Below are 22,424 nucleotides of genomic sequence, written 5' to 3'. Positions count from 1 at the left end.
GCATTGTGGAGTTCTAACAAACATGGTCAGAGGCATATTTTGTCATTACCCCAATGTAATAGTGAAATAGCAACAGTCATATGGAAGGTAATCATTTTTTAATAAACATATTATGTAGTAATTTATAAGAAGCACTTACTGGGTAATATTTTTGGAGGCATGGAAGGATAGGTTCAGGTAGGGCTATAAAAAAAAAGTTTAAAATCACTGTGATTCATATATTTCACAGAAAACAACATACCAACTACACTTGTGATGTGAACTGAAGGTCTAGAATCAAATGCTTATTCCAAAATGCAGATTTCTAGCCTTTTAAATTAAGCAAATTACCTGCATAAATGTGTGTGAAAACTGATTAACATTTGAGAATATGAAAGTTGCTCATTTAAGCCAAAGTTAGCAATATAAATTTATCCAGGGACATGTGGAATTTTTAACACCGAAGACATTTTATATAATTTATAATTATAGAACACAATGCTTTTTAGGTTTCTGCAGAATATGCAATTCTAAATTATCAAAATAAAATTAAGCTTTAACCAAGGTTCTCAATAATATCTAGAGTAATATCTAGTTTTCAGCTAATGAGAAATTTAACTTGTCTCCAAATAGTCACTACCAGTATTAATAATGAATAAAAAGTTGTCTTTTAATTATTTACATCTTTTTTTAAAATACCTACTAGAATCCTAGGGGCAAGCTAATGTGATGGACAGCGATTCGTTATGTCCATGTCAAAAAATGTTCATGATAGTACTGACCTGTATTTTATATGCAGTGCAATCTTTAAACTCTTTGGCTGAAAGGCCAATCTGTCCAAATTGTTCCTCTTCTAGAATCTATCAGTGAATCTGTCTGTCTATCTGCAAAACTCTTGAGTGAGCTATATAATTCCATTGGGACAGAGAACTTGTAAATTGGTGCATCAACATATTTAATTGGTCTCAAAGGAAAAACAGAAGTAGTATTGCTATAGAAGGCTCAGTTTCCCAACAATGTATTACTTCAACACTTATGGTTTTATTTAAAGAGAAAACATAATTAATTAGATTAAAGGAGGAAAGTTGTGTTATGCTATGGTAGCAAAAAATCAGAAGGAGTCATATAGCACCTTTTCTGACTAACAATTTTATTAAAAGGCAAAACCTTTCATGAACTACAGGTCACTTCATCAGATGCATGAAATGGCTGGACTGACATGTGTATGATAACAAATATGTGTCTTATCATTACTGTATTATACTATATACTATTATAAAGTATGGCTTAAAATTAATAGTAATAAATCATCACATTATAATCTCTAAAAGAAGTTTCTACAATAATATAAATATTGCTTTAAAAAAAGAGTTCCCATTTTATTTCCCTAATCCCTAATTATAATCATCATAGCTAAAGGACACCCTACTACAAGCAGAATCTGAAAATGATTAGCATAATTTTATCCTGTCCTTCTTCCAATGAGCTCAGGATCTGTGCATGCATTTCCCTTTTAAAATGAAACTAATCAGGTTTTGTAGACATGAACTAGGTAAAAATAGAGAACAAATAAGTGGCACTAAAAATGAAATAATTTACTCATAAGACCAAGCTTTTCCTGCCTGTGATAAAAATCCAGTGATGGTTATATATTCCCATCCATTCAGTTTTCGGTGTCATAAAATTTCTGATAAACACAGCTTGAAACAGGAAAGTACAATAATTTATGGCAGTAATTGCTTTTTAAATATTCAGATCCCATTTAAAATACAGAGTCAGTTACAAGAATGTTAAAATAAATGGCCGATTTTCTAATTTGTTCCTGCTGTATTTAAGAAACAGCAAGAAATCTAATGATAATATTACAGTATGTTTCAGTATTTTTTCATAAATATTAATGCAACAGATCCTTAAAGGATACACACTTCCTTTGATAGAAAAACTGAAGTCCAGTTTATCATGTTTCCTAGAGAAATAAACACCTTCCATGCATCAAAAACATGGCACAAGTGAAAGAAGTAAAAGCAAGAGAAAATACTTTCTCTAGAGACACTGCTTGTAGTTTCTTAACAAGTGACTCTAAGAAGAGGAATTGATAAGGGTTATATTCAGGGGAAAAGTAATTCCAAAAGATCAACATGTACTTACTTTGTAAATAGTGCAAAACCATCAACACAAGACTAAAGCTGTTTAAAGTGCCTTGTTTGGCATCATTTATACCATGAAAGCTTGCCCATTTCTTTACAACCAGCGCTAATGGACGCACTCGGTTCTCAACTATAAACAAGAAATAGAATTTTGACAGGTAGAACACTTAGGTGTTTCTTTAATGAGAATGGCTATATACAGTTTAATTCAACAGTGACCTCTCAACTAGAGCACACATTCATGTATCATTGCTAGGGTTATGGATATCAACAGATATTTTGCTTTTAAAAGTTTTATCCCATATTTTTATCCCACATTTATTTATTACACATGAAACTCTCTCTATCTATGAGAATCCATCCTTCCTACCATTAACCTTTTTCATAGCTTCACTTCTAACTATTTTTCCTTAACTGAAGTAAATACAGCTAAAAAACTGAATCTCTTTCAGGCAACTTTCTTTATCCAACTTTCCCATCTTTCTTTTTCTGCCATCTCCTAATACTACTTAAATTTAGGAACTATAAACATCTTGGGACAAAAATCCACCTGTTTCATTAACTGCCACATGCTTTACCAGTGCTATTCTATACACTGATAGAAAAACTGCCTATAACTATATGTAGCCAAATAGTAAGACTGCTCACAAGAAGAAGGCACTAGTTGGCTTGGGAGCATCGAACTTAAAAAAGGGGGAAATAGCTTAAAAGGAAGTTGAGAGGGAAGTCACATTAAAAACAGCCCAAGGAAGAGTGCAGGGAGCATGCTCAATAACCACAGAATATGGACAGTTCAGGAGTGTAGAAGAGAAAACACTAGAAAATACTTACTGGCATACTTGGTTGGCTAACTTGCTAAAAAACACTCTGTTACCACATTTTACTGTGCATTCAAATTGTCTTAATGATAAGCCAGTAATTAAACCATTAGACTCACTCCCAGTCCTAACCCTAATACATGTTAAATAATCTGTGCTTACCTCTTTATACTTTATAAATCCATTAGTATGGCAGATATTGTTTAATATCTGAATTCTGACATGTTCTTTACAACCACCATAACCCATTTGCTAGGTTTTTCAATACAATGGTTTTCTCTCAAGTTTGCAAGTGTAGCCCCAAAGCCTTAGGTACTGATTATCCTCCATTTTCAAAGAAAGTAAGGACACCAAAGGGAACTGAATATATGATACAATGTGTAGACTACTTACTGTATGCATAGGTTCTCAGAAGGAATGTATTTCTTATTCCTGCAACATTGTTTACATTCAAGTCAAAATCCACACAGCTAGGAAGAAAAACGAATTCAATTTGCACCAGTACTTTACAAACAGATCCAAATTGTATTGCATTAAAAACCATGATGGGCAAAACTTCTTTTCCAAGATAAATAATTTTGTCTAGTAGAATACCACTACTCGTTTTTGTGTGCACACATACACAAAATAGAGCTAGTATTTTCAACATTTGGCATCCCTAAAACCCTCAGATTGTTTGGCATGGCATCCTGTCCTTTGTATTTGGAGCTGGGCAACAATCTCCACATTCTTATTAGGATGATACATTTCCCACCTGACTAGGACTGAACTGCTGCTCCAGTTTTCTTTCAAGTACCTGAACAGGGATGCCTCCATGATGGAAAAAGTAGTATTGGAAAGCCTCGCATTACAATGGCCAATCACCAAAACCAGTATTTTGTCTATTTAAGTATATCTCTGAGCTCTCCTTTTGGTTAATATGTAGATGATCATAATGGAAAAAAATTATACTGTGAAGTCCTCCATTCATGCCTAGTTGCAGAACACTGTATTTTAGGCATTGAAGTGAGTGCCTATTTATGTAAGCATGTGGAGTCTATTGTAAATATAGCATGTGCTCATGGCAGCTTGCCTTAGATACTCTTTGCTCTGCCTGTAAATTCTAGAGCGCGCAATTGGGCCATCGATACTGAGTGATGAATGAAATGCACTTGGCTTTGCTCAAAGGCATTGCTGTTGTAAATGTTCTACTGCTGAGCCCAGGCAACAATTAAGTGTTGCTCCATGGCAAGCCAAATATTTAAGCAGACACATCATTTATCAAGGTCTTGGGAAAACAGATTCTAATGAATTGTAGAGGAGCTTGAACAACTGAATATAATTAAAGTAAGTGCAATGCATTGATCATAGTTGCAAACCAAACCTTTGAGAAATAGCAAGATATAAGAAAGGTACAAAATCTGTTAGTGAGACAATCAGGAAATCCTGACAAACTCTGGAGTAGCAAAAATGCTAAAAACAAACAAACGAACAAGCCAGTGTATTATTCTGCTGATAATTTGGCAGAGCCTATGTGCTCCTGAGCAACAGCAGGAAAGACACTTAACTGGTGATTGTACATGGGAGTACTGGGGAATAGGTGGGATAGCACAACCTCTTCCTTATCCGCACTAAGTGATGTTTTTAAAAGCAGCCAGTGCAGACACAGGACTCACAAAATATAAATATATTATGTTGAAAGGTTTGATAAGGAAAAATATATGCCTATTTTTTGCTCTCCAAAGCTGAGATGATGACCCTTCAAGACATTTTCTATAGCCCCACATCAATACTCCAACTACCCAGCAAGACCAAGGTGCTGACCACCACGTGGAAGCACAGGCCGAGGGATGGAAAGGAGCAGCACAGCAGAGAGGGCCTCCTGGCTTGCCTCAGCCTAAATGGGTTTCTCTTAATAACAGGGACTGGCTGGCCAGGCTATGCATCTAGCACCCCAAAGCTTCCCTCACTAAGTAATGCCACTTTCCAAGAGGACCAGTCTGCTCTCACTGTACAGGACAGCGTGCTTCTGAGGAAGCATCGGCTCTCCAGGTATGGTCATGCAGGAGCAAGGTCTGGCTTGGCTAATCCAGGGAAGACGGACTAGGAGATAGCAGCTGCCTAATGGAAGGAAAGAGGAGTCAGGCAAGGAGGACTGGGTCTGACTGCCCTGCTGCAAAGGTCACTCTGCTGGGGAAGAAGTAGGAAATACAGCAAGCAAGCTCTCTCTGCTAGGCAAAGGAAGGAAGAAAAGGTTCTGCCAGGTAAGTGGAAAGAAAAGACCAAAAAAAGCAAGATTTCTCCACTCTGCAAGAAGAGAACTCTTTCCTTGCAATAATGAATATAATTTTGAGTTGCCTTAAGAGTTCAGCCATCAATTTTATATTGAGTCATACCAAAGAATTTAGTTGAGTACTGATTCCATTGAATAGCAACAGCTCTCTAGGATTATCATATCACTGGTCACCCATTTGGGATCTTCTGCAAAAAAGGGGCTCCACCAGTGAATTATAGTATAACCAATAGTAAAATGCCTGGCATATTTATCCCTTTACATAGGAATATGAAAACCATAACACAAGAAGAATGAACAATCTTAAGAGTGTAACATGGAAGACCCTACAAAAGCATGCTTCTTCTGCAACCCTGAAATAAATGCAGACTTCATAGTTTGTCTTTTGGGCATACTGTGCTACTCGATAACTACAACAAAGATATTGCCAAGGCAGAGGGAAGAGGCATTCACCTTTCTTGTGTCAAAATTAATCCTGATGTCCCTTGTCTAAATAGTATCACATGCCGTATTTCTTCTACATTACAAATATAGAACCTATGGTCTTCCAGATGTTACTAAACTACTGCATCCAGCATTCTTCACTACTGGACATGCTACTGGGGCTACTGGAAGTTAGCAATATGTGGAAGGCCACAAGTTCCCCTCTTCCTTTGAATTCTATTAACACAAAACTAAATGGAATTAGTTTTATTGAAAAAAGTTGATCAGCCATTACAACCACAGCCATTTCTCTACTAATAAAAGCATGCATGGAAACAAAATGTCAGAAAAAGGGAATATTTAAACTCTGCTGTAATAATGAAATAGTGGTGTTCACTGGACATTTAATGAGAAATCAAATGGCAAACTGATAGAAAACTCTAAGAAACATATCCCATACTAGTGAGCCCACCCAGTCCAAATGCTAATATCTGAAAAACTAATGGTAATTAGTTACTTGCCTGACTTTATCCCTGAACTTTACTATTGGCACTTTTGCTCGGATCAGTTGAGGTCTCTCAATGTAGCTTGCTGTGAAGAAGAGGAAAAACTCCCATAACATCTAATATAAACACTACTTTGCAGCAGGAAATATATCAGAACATATTTCCTATACAGTTTCATGTTGTTCAGATGCAAGGTCCAAAACACTTCTTCTGAATTATATCTGAAATGTGCAGATTTTTTAATTTTAAGAAGTTTAAGAACTTGTTTTAGCTTGAAATTTTGTTTACTAAAACACAAGAAAATTAATCTGCATAACAACCCATCATAATACCTACCAGTTACTTTGGTTGTAAGGCATTATATTGTACTTCCCTAGAAATATAACAAATGTGACTTGCAAACAAATCTTCACCAAAAAACATACACTAAAATGTTCTAAAACGTTAAAAGCCATGCTACTGACAAGAGAACACAAATACACTTCAAATCCAAATAAGGATCACTAACTCAAGAAGACATAAGTGCAATCTCAATTATTTTAGCCGTTTAATGTTTAATGTTAATATTTCTATTAATGAAAACTATAAACAACTTAACAATATTCATTTCACTATAAAAATAGTCAAAAACTTACAAAGCTTCCTACAGAAGTGTTTTTGGAGTAAGCTGAGTATGTGTCTTGCTTCAGTCTTCTGATTCATCTGAAAGGAATTACAGCCATTAATGTTTTAAAGCAAGATGGAAGTATTTGGACATGTATAGACAATTCTGAATGTTCAAGTGGAAACATTTCATCAAATGAATGCGTAAAGTGGAAAGGAATGGAGTAAATCCACAAGATCAACGCCCTTTGTACCTTAAAGGACAGCAGGAACAAGCTCAAGGTCTCATGCTTATGGCAGCCCATATTCTAGAGTTCAACTACTGCATCAGGGATTTTTTTCTATCACATAAAGTCCCCAAGAAATTTAGAACTATGGGCAATCAGTATGTTTAGAATTCTGGACAGTGGAAGCCTGATTTAAACACACACACGGAGTGGATAATTTCATTTGTCAAAATGTAGGAGGTTGTAGCAGAGAGAGACATTCAGGAGGGGTAATTTTTGCCAACATTCTGCTTATTTAGATCACAGCAATTGTTTGGAGCAATAGTGAATGGAGAATAGGACTCAATTCTTCCTGATCTCTTTTACAACTATCCAAGCATTTCATTTTGGTAATGATAACATCCATATGCCCACTGAAAATAAATCTAAAGACTACATAACTCATTGAAGTAGTATTTCATAGTCCCCCTCCCAAATTTGCTTCAAGCTATTTGTCACACACCCACACCATTTTAGAAGTCCAAACAACAAAACAGACAAATTAATGGAACTAAAATAGAACCCAGTAGTTAGGCAGTAGTTCTTAGTATATAAACTGAATCCTCTATATGATGTGTATTTGCATAATTATTATTGTCACAAAAGTCACTTATTAGTGGCTTTTACTACTGATGTGAATGCCTCCTAAAAATGTTATTAAAGCTAATGTAGCATGTAATGCAGCAAACCACCCTTTTAACACCAAGTGATTTCTTTCAAATTATCTGGTGGGGTTTTATCTTCCATTTTTGCAAGGACAGAGCTTATTTAAAATTGCAGAGCTCACACCACTAATTGTCTTATTTTTGTTTCAGAAAAAACAGCATGCAGGATGTGTCCTTCTCGTGATCTTAAAAAATTGCAGTATGGCAGTTCTCTATCTTTCTGAGATGGAGAAGTATTTCCATCATGTAAACAAGAAATTGTATATGAATCATACAAGCATGGCCATGGAGAATTCTTCTATGTCCAATGGAGAGAGGGTAATATAAAGTACGTTATATTATACTATATTGACATAGTTTTATTTCTCTATTTCCTTACTAAGAAACTAACCTGAATTGTTACTTGGAAAGCATTAGGATAACTGATTTGAAGGAATAGCTGTTTTCAGTAAAGAATTTGCACAAGCTCAACCTACATCTTATTGCTAAATTTGACTTTTTAAAAACTAGTTTCACTTCCTCTTCTTTATTCATCTCCCTTTCAGTGCTCTCTCTTAGGGAAAAAAAACTTCAGATACTGAGGTTTAAATTTTTTTCCTGTACTTACTGGCTCTTCTTTAACCACTAGGCACAAATCACCATCACTGCTACGAGTACCAAATCCATTCAGTGAAGATCCAACCAAAAATAGTCTACTATCTGCAAGGCAAGAATAATTCAAAGATTACATTCTTCTTTGGAAGAACTCAAATGCCCAAAATTTAAGTATTTTAATGAGTAATAAATATACAGAATTGCAACATACTTGGAAAGATCTGCTGAATTTCCCTTTGGAGTTGAGTACGGCAAAACTCTTTTTTGTTCAAGTCACAGATTTGTTGTTGACATACTTGAAATAACTCCAGTACTTGCTGACTTAACTTTATGTATACAAAACACAAATTACATTTAATGTATGAATATCAATCCAACCTTTTAAATATTAGTGAACAAATACAAGCTTTTTAGGGAAAAAAGTCATCATTCCTACATTGCCTTTTATCTGATTCACACTAGATCTCCCTGCAAATAACAAATTGTCTAGATTCTGATAAATAAGATTGATTATTTCAAGGCTATGAAGTTAAGCAGCACATCAGTCACAAGACCAAGAAACATTTATTCTTGGAAGTTGGAGGCAATCAAAAACAAATTGGGCTTTGTTCTAACTGAATTCTAATTATGGAAAATCTGATAGATTTACCTTTAAAATTGCTGCTATACTGCAATAAGCAGTGGGAAACCTTTGCTACAACAGTCCCTAGCAGGTAGCCTGGATGACAAGATTAATGCAGCACAAGGCACAGCCTCCTTCTACTCACTTTGATTAGGATTGGAAGCAAGGTTCAATCTGCTGCAGAGGACAAACAAGCTTCTGCAGGAAGGGGATGCAATTCTTTGGATTTTTAAATATTTAATTAAGAAAAATATGTTTTTTAGTTACAGAAGGAGGAAAGTGGAATTTCTATAAACTGGTTCTTAAATGCAAGAAATGCGTTAAACCATCTTGAGACTTTACCCTTATTTTTATTACCCTATTTTTTTGCTTTTTAAGACAAATTAGTTTCCTGCAATAATTTGGCCATTTGCAATCAAACAATATACTTATTCAATCTTGCCTTATCTTTGGCTACAGGAAGTGTAGCTTCTATAGCTTCAGTAAAGGAAGGTTCACGTAATGGTGGCACACATCCTGCTAAATCTGAGATGTAATGTGCTTGAAATAATGGTGAAGAAATTGATCCAGAGAATGAATGTCTGTGATCTTCTATTAAAGGCACTGCTTGGTTAGCTGAAGTTAATTCACGATGAGGTGAATGAAATCGCTGGCGCTTTACTTCATACGGAACATCTTGTTCTTTCAACCTCCTAAAAACATAAAAAATTATTACAGTTTTTCATTTAAAATATGCAACAAAAACCTCAATTGTAAATACTTCTAATTAATGTGAATATTCCAGCAAAACTATGCATTATGCTTTATAAGGATTTACTAAATTCTTTTAAACGGGGAACCCAATATGTGCCCCATGGAAACACAGTGCTAGATTAAATAAATACGAGTTTTGTTACTGAAAGTTTAACCTGATGAAGCCATACTTACACAAAGCATACCATTTTTTTCTTGAAACATTCCCTATCCAAGAGAATAAGTTCACATCTTACAAAGTGTACTGCAGTGAGAAGCTGTGTCCAAAGTGTACCCAGTGATAAGAATGATAAGAAAGATAGAAGAGATGGGAAAACTTACCACAACAGCCATTCAAAATGTAGAAAATGTCTGTGTAGGTTTAGATTGTACAGACAGTAAAGTGTTTGATCTGGGCAAGAAAGAACCTGTATTTCATTTCACAGTATTTATATATGAAAGCAACAATTTGTCAACTGGTGTAACAAAACATCTTGCTTTCAGAAGCCTCAGTAAGCTTGATATGATTTTATTTTCAGACTACAATATTCAAAATGAAAAACTCACTTGTTTAATAGTACACAAGCGTGTTGTTCATTGTGAACACTGTGGTCTGAAAATAGATGGTTCACACTCTCAATTCCAGAAATACTGACAAAAGTTCCTGCCACTCATGCAAGAAATCTTGCCATTATTTCTTAGTCAAGGCTGCTGCATACAAGATCAATTTTATGTCTGTACAAAGTTTTCAATGGGTGCTTCTCTTTGGCTTATTTGATATGACTCTATGAGACGAAGTAGTAGCCCACTGCCAGGTGTCTGGAAACACTTCATGTTGCAGCACTGTTCGCCCACAAACAAATCACAATAACCATCAGGCCTCTAGTGAGATTGCAACGATTACATATCAGAAAAAGGGAAAAGGAACACTCCCCTGAAAAGAGATAATCAGTAATTTAAACTGATCTTTAGTGAAACTTCAAAGCAAAAATATTAGGAACCATATCTACTCAGTGCCAGATAAAAAATGCTAATGCTCTACAATCCCTAAATATTTATGAGTCAAAACACATATGCAGCCAAGTGAGTTTTCATGAATTTAGCTTTATTGACATTCAAGTGGCCAATTAAAATCTAAACAAATCCCTGCAAAAAAAATATCCTGTATGTCTCAATGCTATAACAATCAAATCATTCAGTTACTTAATAAGCTGGAAGTCATGCACGTGTAGCTGGTGCTGTAACAAATAAAGCACAAGAATTTGAGAAGCATAAAGAGACTTTTTAAACACTGCATTAATTCTAGCCATGATTATACCGAATTTTTTTTTAATTAGCTACATTTTGAATATAAATTGAGAATCTAAGCCAAAGTTTCCTTTCTCAGCTTCTTGATGAAAGTATCAGGTTCCGAGACAAATTGCACTTTAACCTACATTATGTTCCACATATTTCCGTTGGCCATTATCTTCATCCAAATTACACAAAAACTGATCATGCAAGTATTATAATTTGAAGCTCATTGTTAACTCACTAATGCAAATGAAAAAAACCAGACAAGTTCCTCTGATACAGCTTGGCTTATGTATTTCATTTCCCAAGCTTGTGAGCTGTCAGTAACTAAGACACAGTTTTTTTTTTTCCTGTTTGTTTGCATATGGCCTGAGTCCATCACTTTTGTTAACAAGCAAACAAATTGCAATGACTTTTTTCCCTTTTGGTTCTCGGAAGTTGGTACTCTTTCCATGACTTTCTGCTATTGTAAGTAGAAAGACAAGAAACACAAAGAAAGCCACAAATGTACAGCCATGTAAAAAATAAATCCTATCATAGATGGAGGCATATAGCAATGTGAAAATCTCCAAAATTTTGAATATGAGGCATCTCCGTTATCCAGTGAGGTAACTACCAAATTAAAAATAAGGCAGGCTTGGCTCTAGTACTTTGCTTTCTGAAAATGGAAGGACTCTTTCTATTCAGAGATGGTTTCTGACCCACCAAAATTTTCTCACTGATGGAATGGGAGAAGAACATTTTATCAACTTACCACCACCCTTCCCTGCAACAAACTTAGACCCTTATGTACCTTGAAAATCTGGGAGCACATTCAGAACGGAGAATGTAAGCTCTAAGGAGTGCAGAAGAAGAAAAATTCTAACAGCAGAATCATTCTGAATAGAACTCCATTCACATTGGATCTAGTCCAGTAACATCATATCTAAGTCCCAGTAAGATTGAGCCTCTAACTCTAAACTTCTTTAAATTTTCTTCTGAACACTTTTTAGCACAGTACTGAAGAATTCAGAAAATTTCCATTGCTATTCAAACTTTTAAAAGCTGAGGACTGCATTTGATCTTTGAAAGGTATCTGAAGGCTATTCTCCAAAAAGAAAACAGGGCCAGAACAAACTAGAACTAAATTTGGCTTCATTTCAATGTAATTAATATTTAATGTTTACCTTTTGTCATAGTGAAAATTATAATTCAGTGATAATTTTTGGAAGGAGACAGAATGGGTTGCCTCCAAAACTCTGGGGACCGTACATGACTCTTCAGGGTGTCCATCTTTAATATAGTGTCCCATGGAATTTGAAGGTGTGTGGCTCACCTTATGATCCCTACTAGTCTCTTACTATAGGTAAGATTAACTATTTGTTCAGTTCATATTTTACTCTTTTTATTACTCTTTTTAATATTTTACATATCATATTTTATAGATACTTATATTTGATAGAATATTAGTAATGATAATGTAAATTAATAAGATTGTTTTTAAATTTGATTAAGGGGCTGATTTACTTTGTGATCTAAATATATTTTAACATTTAATTGGAACTTGTAAATTCAAATTTAAAATTATTTTAAATCAGATGGTTCATATTTTAAGGTTAATGTGTATATCTTTATAGAATTGTATCTTGTACTGGTCAGTGACCGCAATAAAATTGAACTGAACCTGTTTGACTTCACAACTGGTAGGTTCCACAGCTACTGTGAATATAATAAATAATTCTTCCTGTCATATTTATATAAGTTACTTACTTTCTGCATCGGAATAACATAGGTGTAGCTGATCCATGCACTGGACTGTCATTTCTACAGGCAAAGTGTGGTGGCGAAACAGGTGGGATGGCTGAAGGAGTACCACTCACCAGAGTTCTAAGGATATTAAAGTGTGATATTACTACTTATACAACTTACCAAGTTATTAAAACCAGAACTATACTAAAGTTGCTATGAAAATTTGTTTTCAATTTACTCAATTTTATTATGCTTCTAAATCTCTGTTTCATTTATTTCATGCTTTTATTTTTTTTCATTTTGTTGCTTTTTTCCATTAAAATGTTCAATAAAATATATACATATTTTAAAAACCATATATAACCAAACTGTTACTTAAATAGTAACACATCAGTATGTACCCTACAATTAAAAATCTTAATTATTTTATATAAGAATCACAAACAACTTAAGCTGATTACACAACTCTGCCTTCCAAGGCAATCATATATATACGTATGCATATACAAAATTACTTCTCTATAATGATTTACATAATATCAAAATTTCAAGATTTGCTACCCGGCATGGTTTGTTCTGAAAACACGTCTAGTAAGTTTCATATTAAAGCAATACCATACTCACGTATTATGGAGTTGCTGGTGAAAGAGAACAGGAGGTATGTTCACTGGAAGATTAATGAAGAGATTATATGGTTGGCGTTCTAGTGGAAAGGGTGGACGACTCAAACTGGAAGAATTTGGGAACATGCTCTTCTGTGCTGTAAGTCAATATGTATTCTTCTACCTATATCAAGTTTTAAATGAAACTGAAATAAACAAAAATGTATTCACAATTACTATGAACTGATATGATTTTTGACAAATATACTCTCAAAACATTTATATCAATATTTACAAGGAAAAATGTACATAAATTAATATTTGCCACTTTTGTATTAATATTTCTATTAATATTATATTTCTGTATTGTAATATATAATTATACAATATAATATTGTATTATACTATTTGTATATTTTAATATCTGTATTATTAAATACTTTTTGTATTAACATATTTGTATTAAGTCAAAGCAGACTTCCTTATTACAGTTCATATACAATCCCTTCAGAGATGATATCCCTTATATGTATTTTTACTGAAACTGTATTTCCACTGAACATCTATTTTTCATAAAGAGCATTCACAATAACTACTTTACAGTTGTAACTGTATTAGTCCCTAGTGGCTTATAAAATACATATCAGAAGCCTTTATACTACTATAGGAACTGAGAGAATTGCATATATGGTAACCGATATGACCAAACAAGATCTTAAGTATATTTCCATCCTGCTCTCGAGCATATGCATGTTTTGCAAACACACCACCAGAAAATAATCTCCAATGAAAACAAAAGAAACTTGTGCAATGAGACTGATATTGATATTTATTTATTCTATCACTTTATATGACTGCTTATTTACTAAGTGGCTCAGGGCAGTCACCAAAAAATTAAAAACAATAAACCAAACAGTTAAAACATATTGCACTGAGGACAGTTCATACAAACCATATGTAGTCCAGCACTTTGTTTTCAATAGACTATATACTCTACTGCTCAAATGGTGGCAGAGAAGCAAGAGCTTTTCCTATTGTTTGTCCTCCAGCAGCCAAGCAATTTCAACATTGCATTGAATAACCATTAACAGAACTGCCTTCATGGACTGGTCTTGCTCTAAGTTACAACTCCCAACAGCCCCAGCTAGCATGGCCAATAGCAGGGATACTAGGTGTAATTCTACAACAGGGCCATATGTTAAATACTCTTTGAATTTTAAATTAATAGGTGATTATAATTTCTACCATGATGCGGTAAAGGAGATATTATGTATGTTTTCACCATTTTTTGTTTGAACTGGTATTGGTAACAGCTTTGCATATAATTTGCATTTGTATGCCTGTTGACCCACTCACAGTACACAAATGGCTAAATGAAGCAATATTGGGTACTGATCTCATCTTGAATCATCTTCAATAAGGCTTATTCTAGGTATGTAATTTTGAATTTTAACAGTATTTTCTACCAAATGATGATGAACATTAGGACAGATTAAAATGAAACTTCCAATATATTTCTGGTCACACTATCTCAAAATAATCAAAATTATCAAGAGACTGCAGCAACTATGCAAGAACATCACCTATTTTTGTAGGTTTAAAAATGGCAAGGGAAATGTGATGAGATTTATATATCTGCATATGGTGTAAAAGCACTTACCCAGCCTGGTGCCCTCAAGATGTCTTGACTTCAATTTCCATAATCCCAGATTAGCATAACTAATAGTCATGCTGTATCAGAATTACAGGAACTGAAGTCCCCTGAAGTTTGTTACTTTGAGGAAGGCTGAAATAGAGAAGGGGGGCATATTTTTCTCCCTTTTTATATCATCTGAAGTTTAATTTATCAAACAATTGTCAGACAAAAAGAAATATTTAATTATATAACACATACTGAAATTATTGAATTTGCTATAAATTTGTTCATAGTTAACAACTCAGAAAGCTTTAAAAGCAAATTAGAAAAATTGATGGAAGATAAAACTATGGAGAAGCACTAATCATAAGAATTATGCAGTTGCACCGCAATACATTTATAGGATATTTCTCTTCTATTTCTCTACTTCTGCACAGAATAGAAGGTAAGTCCTCCTTAAGAGTTAAATTTGGTAGGGAAGAATTATCTTTTCAGGACTTCCTGAGAAAAAACTGAAGGGAAAGATAATTCCTTTTCCTCACAGGTTTCTCTCCCAATTAGACTACTGTACACTGATGCTTTTTGCAAATTCCCAGTTTGGAAAGGAAATAGCAAATATTTTCTCCTCTGTCAAGAGCAGAGGATCAAAGGTCATATAACTTAATTCCATCTGGGATTTGAGCACACAACACAACACCCAAGAGAAGGACAGAAGAAAACAAGTTTATTGAATCTTTTATTTTAGAGAACAATCATGTCCTACTGATTACAAGGTTTACACACACACACACATTTTCGATCACTTTGCCCCTTACTAGGCAATATATATATCTTCCTTACCAGATACCATTACCGTGAATTATTTCTCCTAAATCACTTTGATTTCATTTTAGGGGCACTTACTGTCAGGATTTATTCAACAGTAGATTTTTAAAAATTTTCTTAATTAAAAAATTGCTTAGATTTTCTTATAGATTTTCATCAACACCAGAAGAGCCAAATCTTTCCAAATGAGACACTCTCCTCAGTAAATAAACCAAAAAATGAAGGGCAAGCTAATAGATGACCTTTTTAAACTAATGCATCAAAGATGCAGCACACCAACTTTCAGGAGCTTCCAGTTACTGGCTTGGCAAAGCATTCACCTTCACTTCCCAGTCTTTTCTTGGATTAAAGAATCAGTCTGCAAAGTTGGAAAGAGTTTCTTCGGGTGAGGTTGAAGTATACCTCCTTCCTCTTTTAAAACAACATAAAAGCAGTTGCCAAACTGTAAAGACAACATAATCTACGTACAGAATATCTGGAAGGAAAGCATGTTATAAACCAAACCGTCTTGAATTGTCGTGTGACCTGCCAAGGCGAGTAACTCTCGGCGGGGCATCCGGGAAGATAGAGATCTGGATAAAGCCGACCTCAGAAGCGGGGATCTTCACGAGGGTCGGAGGTTATGGTAATAGCTAATAGCAATAAACGGTGCAGAGCACCAAGAAACGTCGAGTGCGAGTCCAGGTTGCTGAGGCACTATAACCCTCGACGCTCGTGAAGATCCCCGCTTCTGAGACCGGTTTTACCCAGATCTATCTTCCCGGATGCCCCACCGAGAGTTACTCGCCTTGGCAGGGACCCTAGGACATCCTAACCAACGGCCCAGAAACAAGCTCTCTTGCCTTCTCTCAAAAGGCCGCCAGGCCCAACAGTCGGCTCGCTTGAAAAGGAAGACCCAGCAGGATCCCCGCTCGGCCAAGGGGAAGCCCAAGAGGCGACCTCTTCATCTCGTCCGCTCCGGGGTTACAACCTGCGCGAAGGTTGTTTTAACTTACTCCGACGAGGGTGGGGAATTCAGGAGCGCGAAAGGAGCGGCTGAGGGCCGAGGCCCACCGTTCTCCGAGGCCAGCCGCCTAGTCTGTTTTCTTCCCCTCCTTTCTGGGGAGAAAAAGAAAGGCAGGTGGAATTCTCCGGAAGTAAACCGGAAATTCCTTAAACGAGACCATCTCTATGGCTGAGGCTTTGCTCTACCCCGGATCCAAAGCGCCCCGACCGGAAGCGCTCCAAAACGCCCACTCTTCTGATCAGCCTCGGTAACCTCCCTCCCCGCTCTTCACAAGTCTTCGGCATCCCGTTCTGCGCATGCGCCCTTGGCAGTAGATCCGTTGTTCGAGCACGTGGATCGGACCGCGCAGGAGAGGATATGCTCCTGGTCCTTGGAGGATGAAGTCTCATGACTCTCGCGCCTATCTTACGTAAAATCAGCATGAGTTTCGATCTAAATAACGATAGTTTTGGGCGGATATAAAGGCACAATACTCCGACAGAATAAACTATTTCTCAAAGATAACGGGGAAATTACAATTGTCATTGGGCAGAAAATTCCACGCTTTTCAAAATGGCAAGATTGCTCAACTTCAGCAGCCCAATTTTAGGCAAACATTCAGAAATATTTTCCACTGGTTCAGAGATCTGGGAAGGTCTATAATGGTTGATACTTTTTTTTTCTGAGATCTCTTTCATTAACTCATTTGAAACGTTTCACATGGTTAAATAGGTGTAAATGATGACCAGGAACACTATAAGGCTATTGAGAAAGAAAGTGGCAACATTTTTATTCTGCCATGTCCCTCTTGCTTTGCCTTCATCTTGTTTTCAGCCCCAATGTGAGAACGCCTTGAACCACCTTTTACTGACGTTAAAATAATGTTTTTCCCACAAGCTACAGTAATCAGCAACACTTTTAACCTGTGTTAAATCTGTTGGCACCCCGGTCAAATGACTACAAACTAGCTAAACATATTTAGAATATTTATTTACGAGGCTTCTAAATGGGCTATGAGCAACTTAGAAATAAAGGTTGGATAAGATCAAATCACAGGAAATTCCTAAGATACCATTAGGTAATGGATATCTTAGTGGGTTGAAATGAATAGGACGTAGCTTAACAGGAAGAAAGGTTGTTACCTTGAGGGACCCAGGAAGCATGCCTTCTGCTATGGTTTCTGTCCTCTGGAATGATAGCCCCTAGAGATCTGGATGGCTCCAGCCCTGATGATGTTCAGGAAGCTAGTGAAGCTATTCTTTCAGGCTTTGGGGCAGGGTGAAGGTTGTGCCCCTGCTAAATGGGTGGTGGTGGGGTTAAATGTTTTCTTTGAGTCATTCAAGATTTATTTTTGTTTTTTGTCTTTTTTTTTTACTTTTTAATCTTAAGGCACTCCAAGTTGTTGGGAGTTGGGCAGCTTAGAAACTATACAAATAAATAAATAAATGAATGAATGAATGAATGAATGAATGAATGAATGACTTGGGGGAGTCAAGCTTGGCAATAGTTGACATGAAAGACATCTGGGCAATCTTGTTAGCCACAACTTAAACATAAACCAACAGTGTAATGCAGCTGCTAAAAAAAGAATGTACTATCTTATGTTAATACAAGCACAAAGTCCAGATCACTAGAAGTCATTGTTCCATTCTATGTTTCCCTGCTCAGACCCCTTTTGAAACACTGTTTTAGGCACTACAGTTCAAAAACAGAGACAACATGGAGCAAATTCACAGGAGGTCTACCAAGATGGTGAAGGGTCTGGAAATCAAGCCCTGTGAGGAACAGCTAAAGGATCTTGTTATATTTAGCCTTCAGAAAAAAAGACTGAGGGGAGATACAATAGCAGTCTTAAATATCTGAAGGTGTCACACAGAAGGGGGAATTGACCAGAAACAGTGGTGTTAAAACTACATGGTAGGCATCAGAAAGCACTTCCTAACTATATGAGCTGCCAGACAGTGGACTGAGTTCTTTGCTAGAGCTCTTCAAACAGGGCTGGATGGTCATCTGTCAGAGATGCTGTAGTAGATCCTGCACTGAGCAAGGGTGTTTTTAAAAGTTGGACTTTGAAGAAGCAGGATAGAAAGAGTATTGACGCTTTTGAACTTTGGTGTTGGAAAAAAACTGCTCAAAATACCGTGGACAGCCAAGAAAACAAATGGATCATTGATCAAATCAATCCAGAATTTTCATTTGAGGCACAAATGACCAGGTTCAAATTATCCTACTTTGGACACATCAGGCAAAGACCTAGCTCCCTGGAAAAGGTGGAAGGAAAGAGAAGAAAATGCATGTTTAGCAGCAAGGTGGAGGGATTCAGTTACAGTGACAATGGGTGCATGATTGGAAGACCAGAAGGACCATGTTAGGGACAGATCATCATCGAGAATATCTATATATGTGATTGTGAAGAGTCAACCCCAACTTGATGGCACATAATCAATTCTTAAAAGTACTTTGAAGTATGGGATGGAATCCAAAAGATCAGCTTAGCTATAAAGGAAACATTCTTTACTAAAAAGAAAACATATTTCTGTAAAACCATCAGTAATATTAAAATGCAATTCTATAATTCATTTTTAAGAGAAAGGTCAGGAACAGAATATTACATGGAAAAAAATGAAAGCTATGAAATGCAGTTTAATGTTAGAACCTCCACAATATTAATAGGTAGAGACTGAAAGAACAGTTTCAATATTTGATCTTATATTGCAGAGAATATAGAATCAGATTAAAATATTTCAGAACACCTAAAAAGGACAAATCAGGATTTCCCTTTGCTAAAGAAAATACAGGAGAGTTCAAATTTTGCCCTGTTTGACTAATTTGGGATTATGCTGTAACTGCAGAGAAGACAAGCTCTGCCTGAACCACAATAACAACAGGACAAGGCTAGATTGTGCCAAAATTGTTCCTTATAAAATGGGCAATACATAGTATTATGGTGATTGTAAGACTCTTTAACAGAAATCTAAATATGTTGACTCAGAAATAAATTCCAGGGTGCTCATTGGGTATCTTCAATAGGAAGTATGCTTTTTCTTCTATTTCCTGAGTTGTCACTAGTGCCAGATAACTGTAACAACTTTAGAGATTATAATATATTTTATAAAACAATGGAGACTATTCATAGGAGGGTGTCTATGGGGAGGGGCATTTAAAAAGGCAAGATGGCAGTCACAACTGTGCAATCAAAGCCCCACCCCTTTTGTATAATTGCTGACATCATACTAAATTCCACACAGAGTAAATCAAGGGCTCCAGTTAAAACTTAGCTGGCTACCTCTCATGGCTAGAAAAACCTGAATCTTCTTTCTTGTATCTTCAGATTCAGTTCTTCCTCTGGATATCTGTTTAGGGTAGACAGATTCCACACTGTGTGTCATCCTCCTTGCATATGCCAATTCCCTTATGCCAATTCCTCTTTGATGGTCTTAAGTCATATTGAAATCTCTTTAGCAGCCTGAGACTTGCCAAATCCCCCAAATCTCCCTTAGTTTACCAGCTGTCTTCCTTCTTTCTCTCCCTCTTCAAACTACCTCCTGTCCCTTTTATTGTCCATTTCAACCTCCCTGCTTTAGAGTCTCTTTGTGTATGAAAACTGCTTATCTGGTTCTTTTCCCAAATAGGCTATCACACACAAGTACAATTTGTATGTCAGGGAGATCATATGATAGGATAGCAGAGCATGTTTATCTTCTCCATTCTCTCACATGGACTGTCTGGCTTATTACAATATGCTAGGCTAAAATGTGATTAGCTAGTTTGTGGTTCTGTTTGTATGACAGAATGGGTAATTGAACATGGTTTCCTAACTGGAGAAAGTTCCAGTAATTTTCACGCACTTACTGCTCTTTTATTTTCTTACTGTTTCATTTTTACTGTTATGGTATACACACTATTTTTTAAACAAATTATATTTGTGTTTTAACGTTACTGAATTTTTTCCTTTTCATATCTTGTATACAACCAAGTGTTGTGGGATTGCAGTGGAACACATAAATAAATAAATGTTTCATTTAATTTTGGCTTATCATGATGTTATCATGGTGGCTTAATGAAATGATTAAAACAAATCATACTTTAGTGCAATATGCAAATCCAGCCACATCAAGTCATGAGAGTGGAGTTCCATATACATCAACTAGTCTTGGCAGATTTGTTTGTTGGAATATCTTTGTGTGCATTTATTGGATTTATGGTCCATCATGGTCCATCAATTTTATGCTTTATTTTTAATCTCTATTTATTTTAAGCTTACATATTTCTCCCACAAAGTTGCAGATGAATAGGAAGAAAAATCCTTCTTGAAGTTGGTGAAATAGAAAGCTTAAAGTGGCTACCCACCTTGAAGGTGGATGAGTTTGGTCTAGTGCTTAAGGCTCCGGGCTAGAAACCAGGAGTCTGTGAGTTCTAGTCCCGCCTTAGGCATGAAAGCTGGCTGGGTGACTTTGGGCCAGCCACTCTCTCTTAGCCCAACTCACCTCACAGGGTGGTGGTTGTGAGGAAAATATGAGGAGGAAGGAGTATTAGGTATGTTCCCCGCCTTGAGTTATTTGTAAAAATAATAAAGGCGGGATAAAATAAATAAATAAAAATAAAATCTTGGCATTTTGAGGATTAATATTTCTACTTTTTAAAATTTGCAATGTTGCTGTGCAAATTAATTATAGCATTAGCCACATTAGAAATGCCAAGCTCCTAAATATTCCTTTGTTGGCAAAAATACCAGTATGAAAAACGAACACTAATGCAATAGTAAAATTTTAAATGTGAAAACAGAAGAACTTAAAATCAAAGTTTCTATAGCAACAATATAAAGATATAGCATAGTCTATAATAATTGTTGGTTAAAAAATGTAATAATTCCAGAATCTTATGATCAGTAAAGAGTAATTAGATTAACAGAATATTCTGTTAATATTGAAGTTGGTCCCTTGGTCTATTACTTCCTTAGATGGTGTGGTGTCATCCTCCAAATATGGATATTTTTATCATTGACCATGCTGTCTATACTCTATGCTGGCAGCCTGATTGAAGCTTAAAAGGGAGAACACAGTGGTATCCCTTATTGCTTCTTGATGGTCATTTTCAGGAAATTGTATTGGGCGATTTCTGTTTGAAACCTGTGGCTTTTGCTTTATTGGATACTGCATGGTTCATCCTCTTTCCAACTGCTTTAATGTCTATATGAAGCTACTGGAAGAAGTAATCAATAGGATTTGGCTCACAGCTTTGACATTTGGCTTTAATGTTATCCATAGGCTCCCCTCCCCCCCAATTCTAAGGTAAACTTCTTGAGAAGGTGTCCAGATTTCACTTTGGGATGGATGGGGAAGCAAACTGCTTATCAAGCAGGCCTGATGGATTAGCACTCAGGAGCAGGTTCATGATTTTGAGATCCTCCTGAACTCCCATAAACAGCAGGTGGAGGCCATGGTGAGGGGGGACCTTTGCCCATGTTCAGCCAATGAACCAGTTATGTCTCACCTGGACTAGAAGTCCTGGTGATGGTAAGTCACATCTTGATCACACATGACTGGAGTATGGCAAAGTGGTCTATATGAATTTGCATTTGAAGACAACTAGGAAGTTACAAATGGTTCAGAATGCAAGGGAGACTGACTCCTCCAGAGTTACGGCTATTCTGCAGTTGCTACATGGGCTATCAGTAGGCTTCCAAGCCCTAATACTGTTCACTATCTATAAAGCCCTATATGGCTTA

At 36.1% G+C, this 22,424-nt stretch overlaps 1 protein-coding gene across 4 annotated transcripts in view; it reads right to left on the bottom strand.

Annotated features, from left to right (window-relative positions):
* TENT2 (terminal nucleotidyltransferase 2) overlaps positions 1–16,877 on the bottom strand; it is a 36,185-nt gene extending 19,308 nt beyond the window's left edge. Inside the window, exons 1-11 of one of the 4 annotated variants that reach the window (XM_063295565.1) lie at positions 16,707–16,877; positions 13,284–13,434; positions 12,670–12,800; positions 9,338–9,587; positions 8,485–8,599; positions 8,287–8,378; positions 6,781–6,847; positions 6,161–6,230; positions 3,338–3,414; positions 2,128–2,256; positions 140–183 (exon numbers count right to left, since the gene is read on the bottom strand). In XM_063295565.1, the coding sequence (XP_063151635.1) occupies positions 140–183; positions 2,128–2,256; positions 3,338–3,414; positions 6,161–6,230; positions 6,781–6,847; positions 8,287–8,378; positions 8,485–8,599; positions 9,338–9,587; positions 12,670–12,800; positions 13,284–13,397 (1,089 nt within the window). In that variant the 5' untranslated portion in view covers positions 13,398–13,434; positions 16,707–16,877. Of the gene's footprint in view, positions 1–139; positions 184–2,127; positions 2,257–3,337; positions 3,415–6,160; positions 6,231–6,780; positions 6,848–8,286; positions 8,379–8,484; positions 8,600–9,337; positions 9,588–12,669; positions 12,801–13,272; positions 13,457–16,706 lie in introns of those variants that run through there. The other 3 variants (XM_063295564.1, XM_063295566.1, XM_063295568.1) reach the window with 3 other exon arrangements.
* Between the last annotated feature and the right edge of the window lie 5,547 nt (positions 16,878–22,424).

This window comes from Candoia aspera, chromosome 2 (assembly GCF_035149785.1).
Source record: "Candoia aspera isolate rCanAsp1 chromosome 2, rCanAsp1.hap2, whole genome shotgun sequence".
NCBI classification, from domain to species: Eukaryota; Metazoa; Chordata; class Lepidosauria; order Squamata; family Boidae; genus Candoia; species Candoia aspera.
This window is presented reverse-complemented; position numbering and strand designations above follow the sequence as displayed.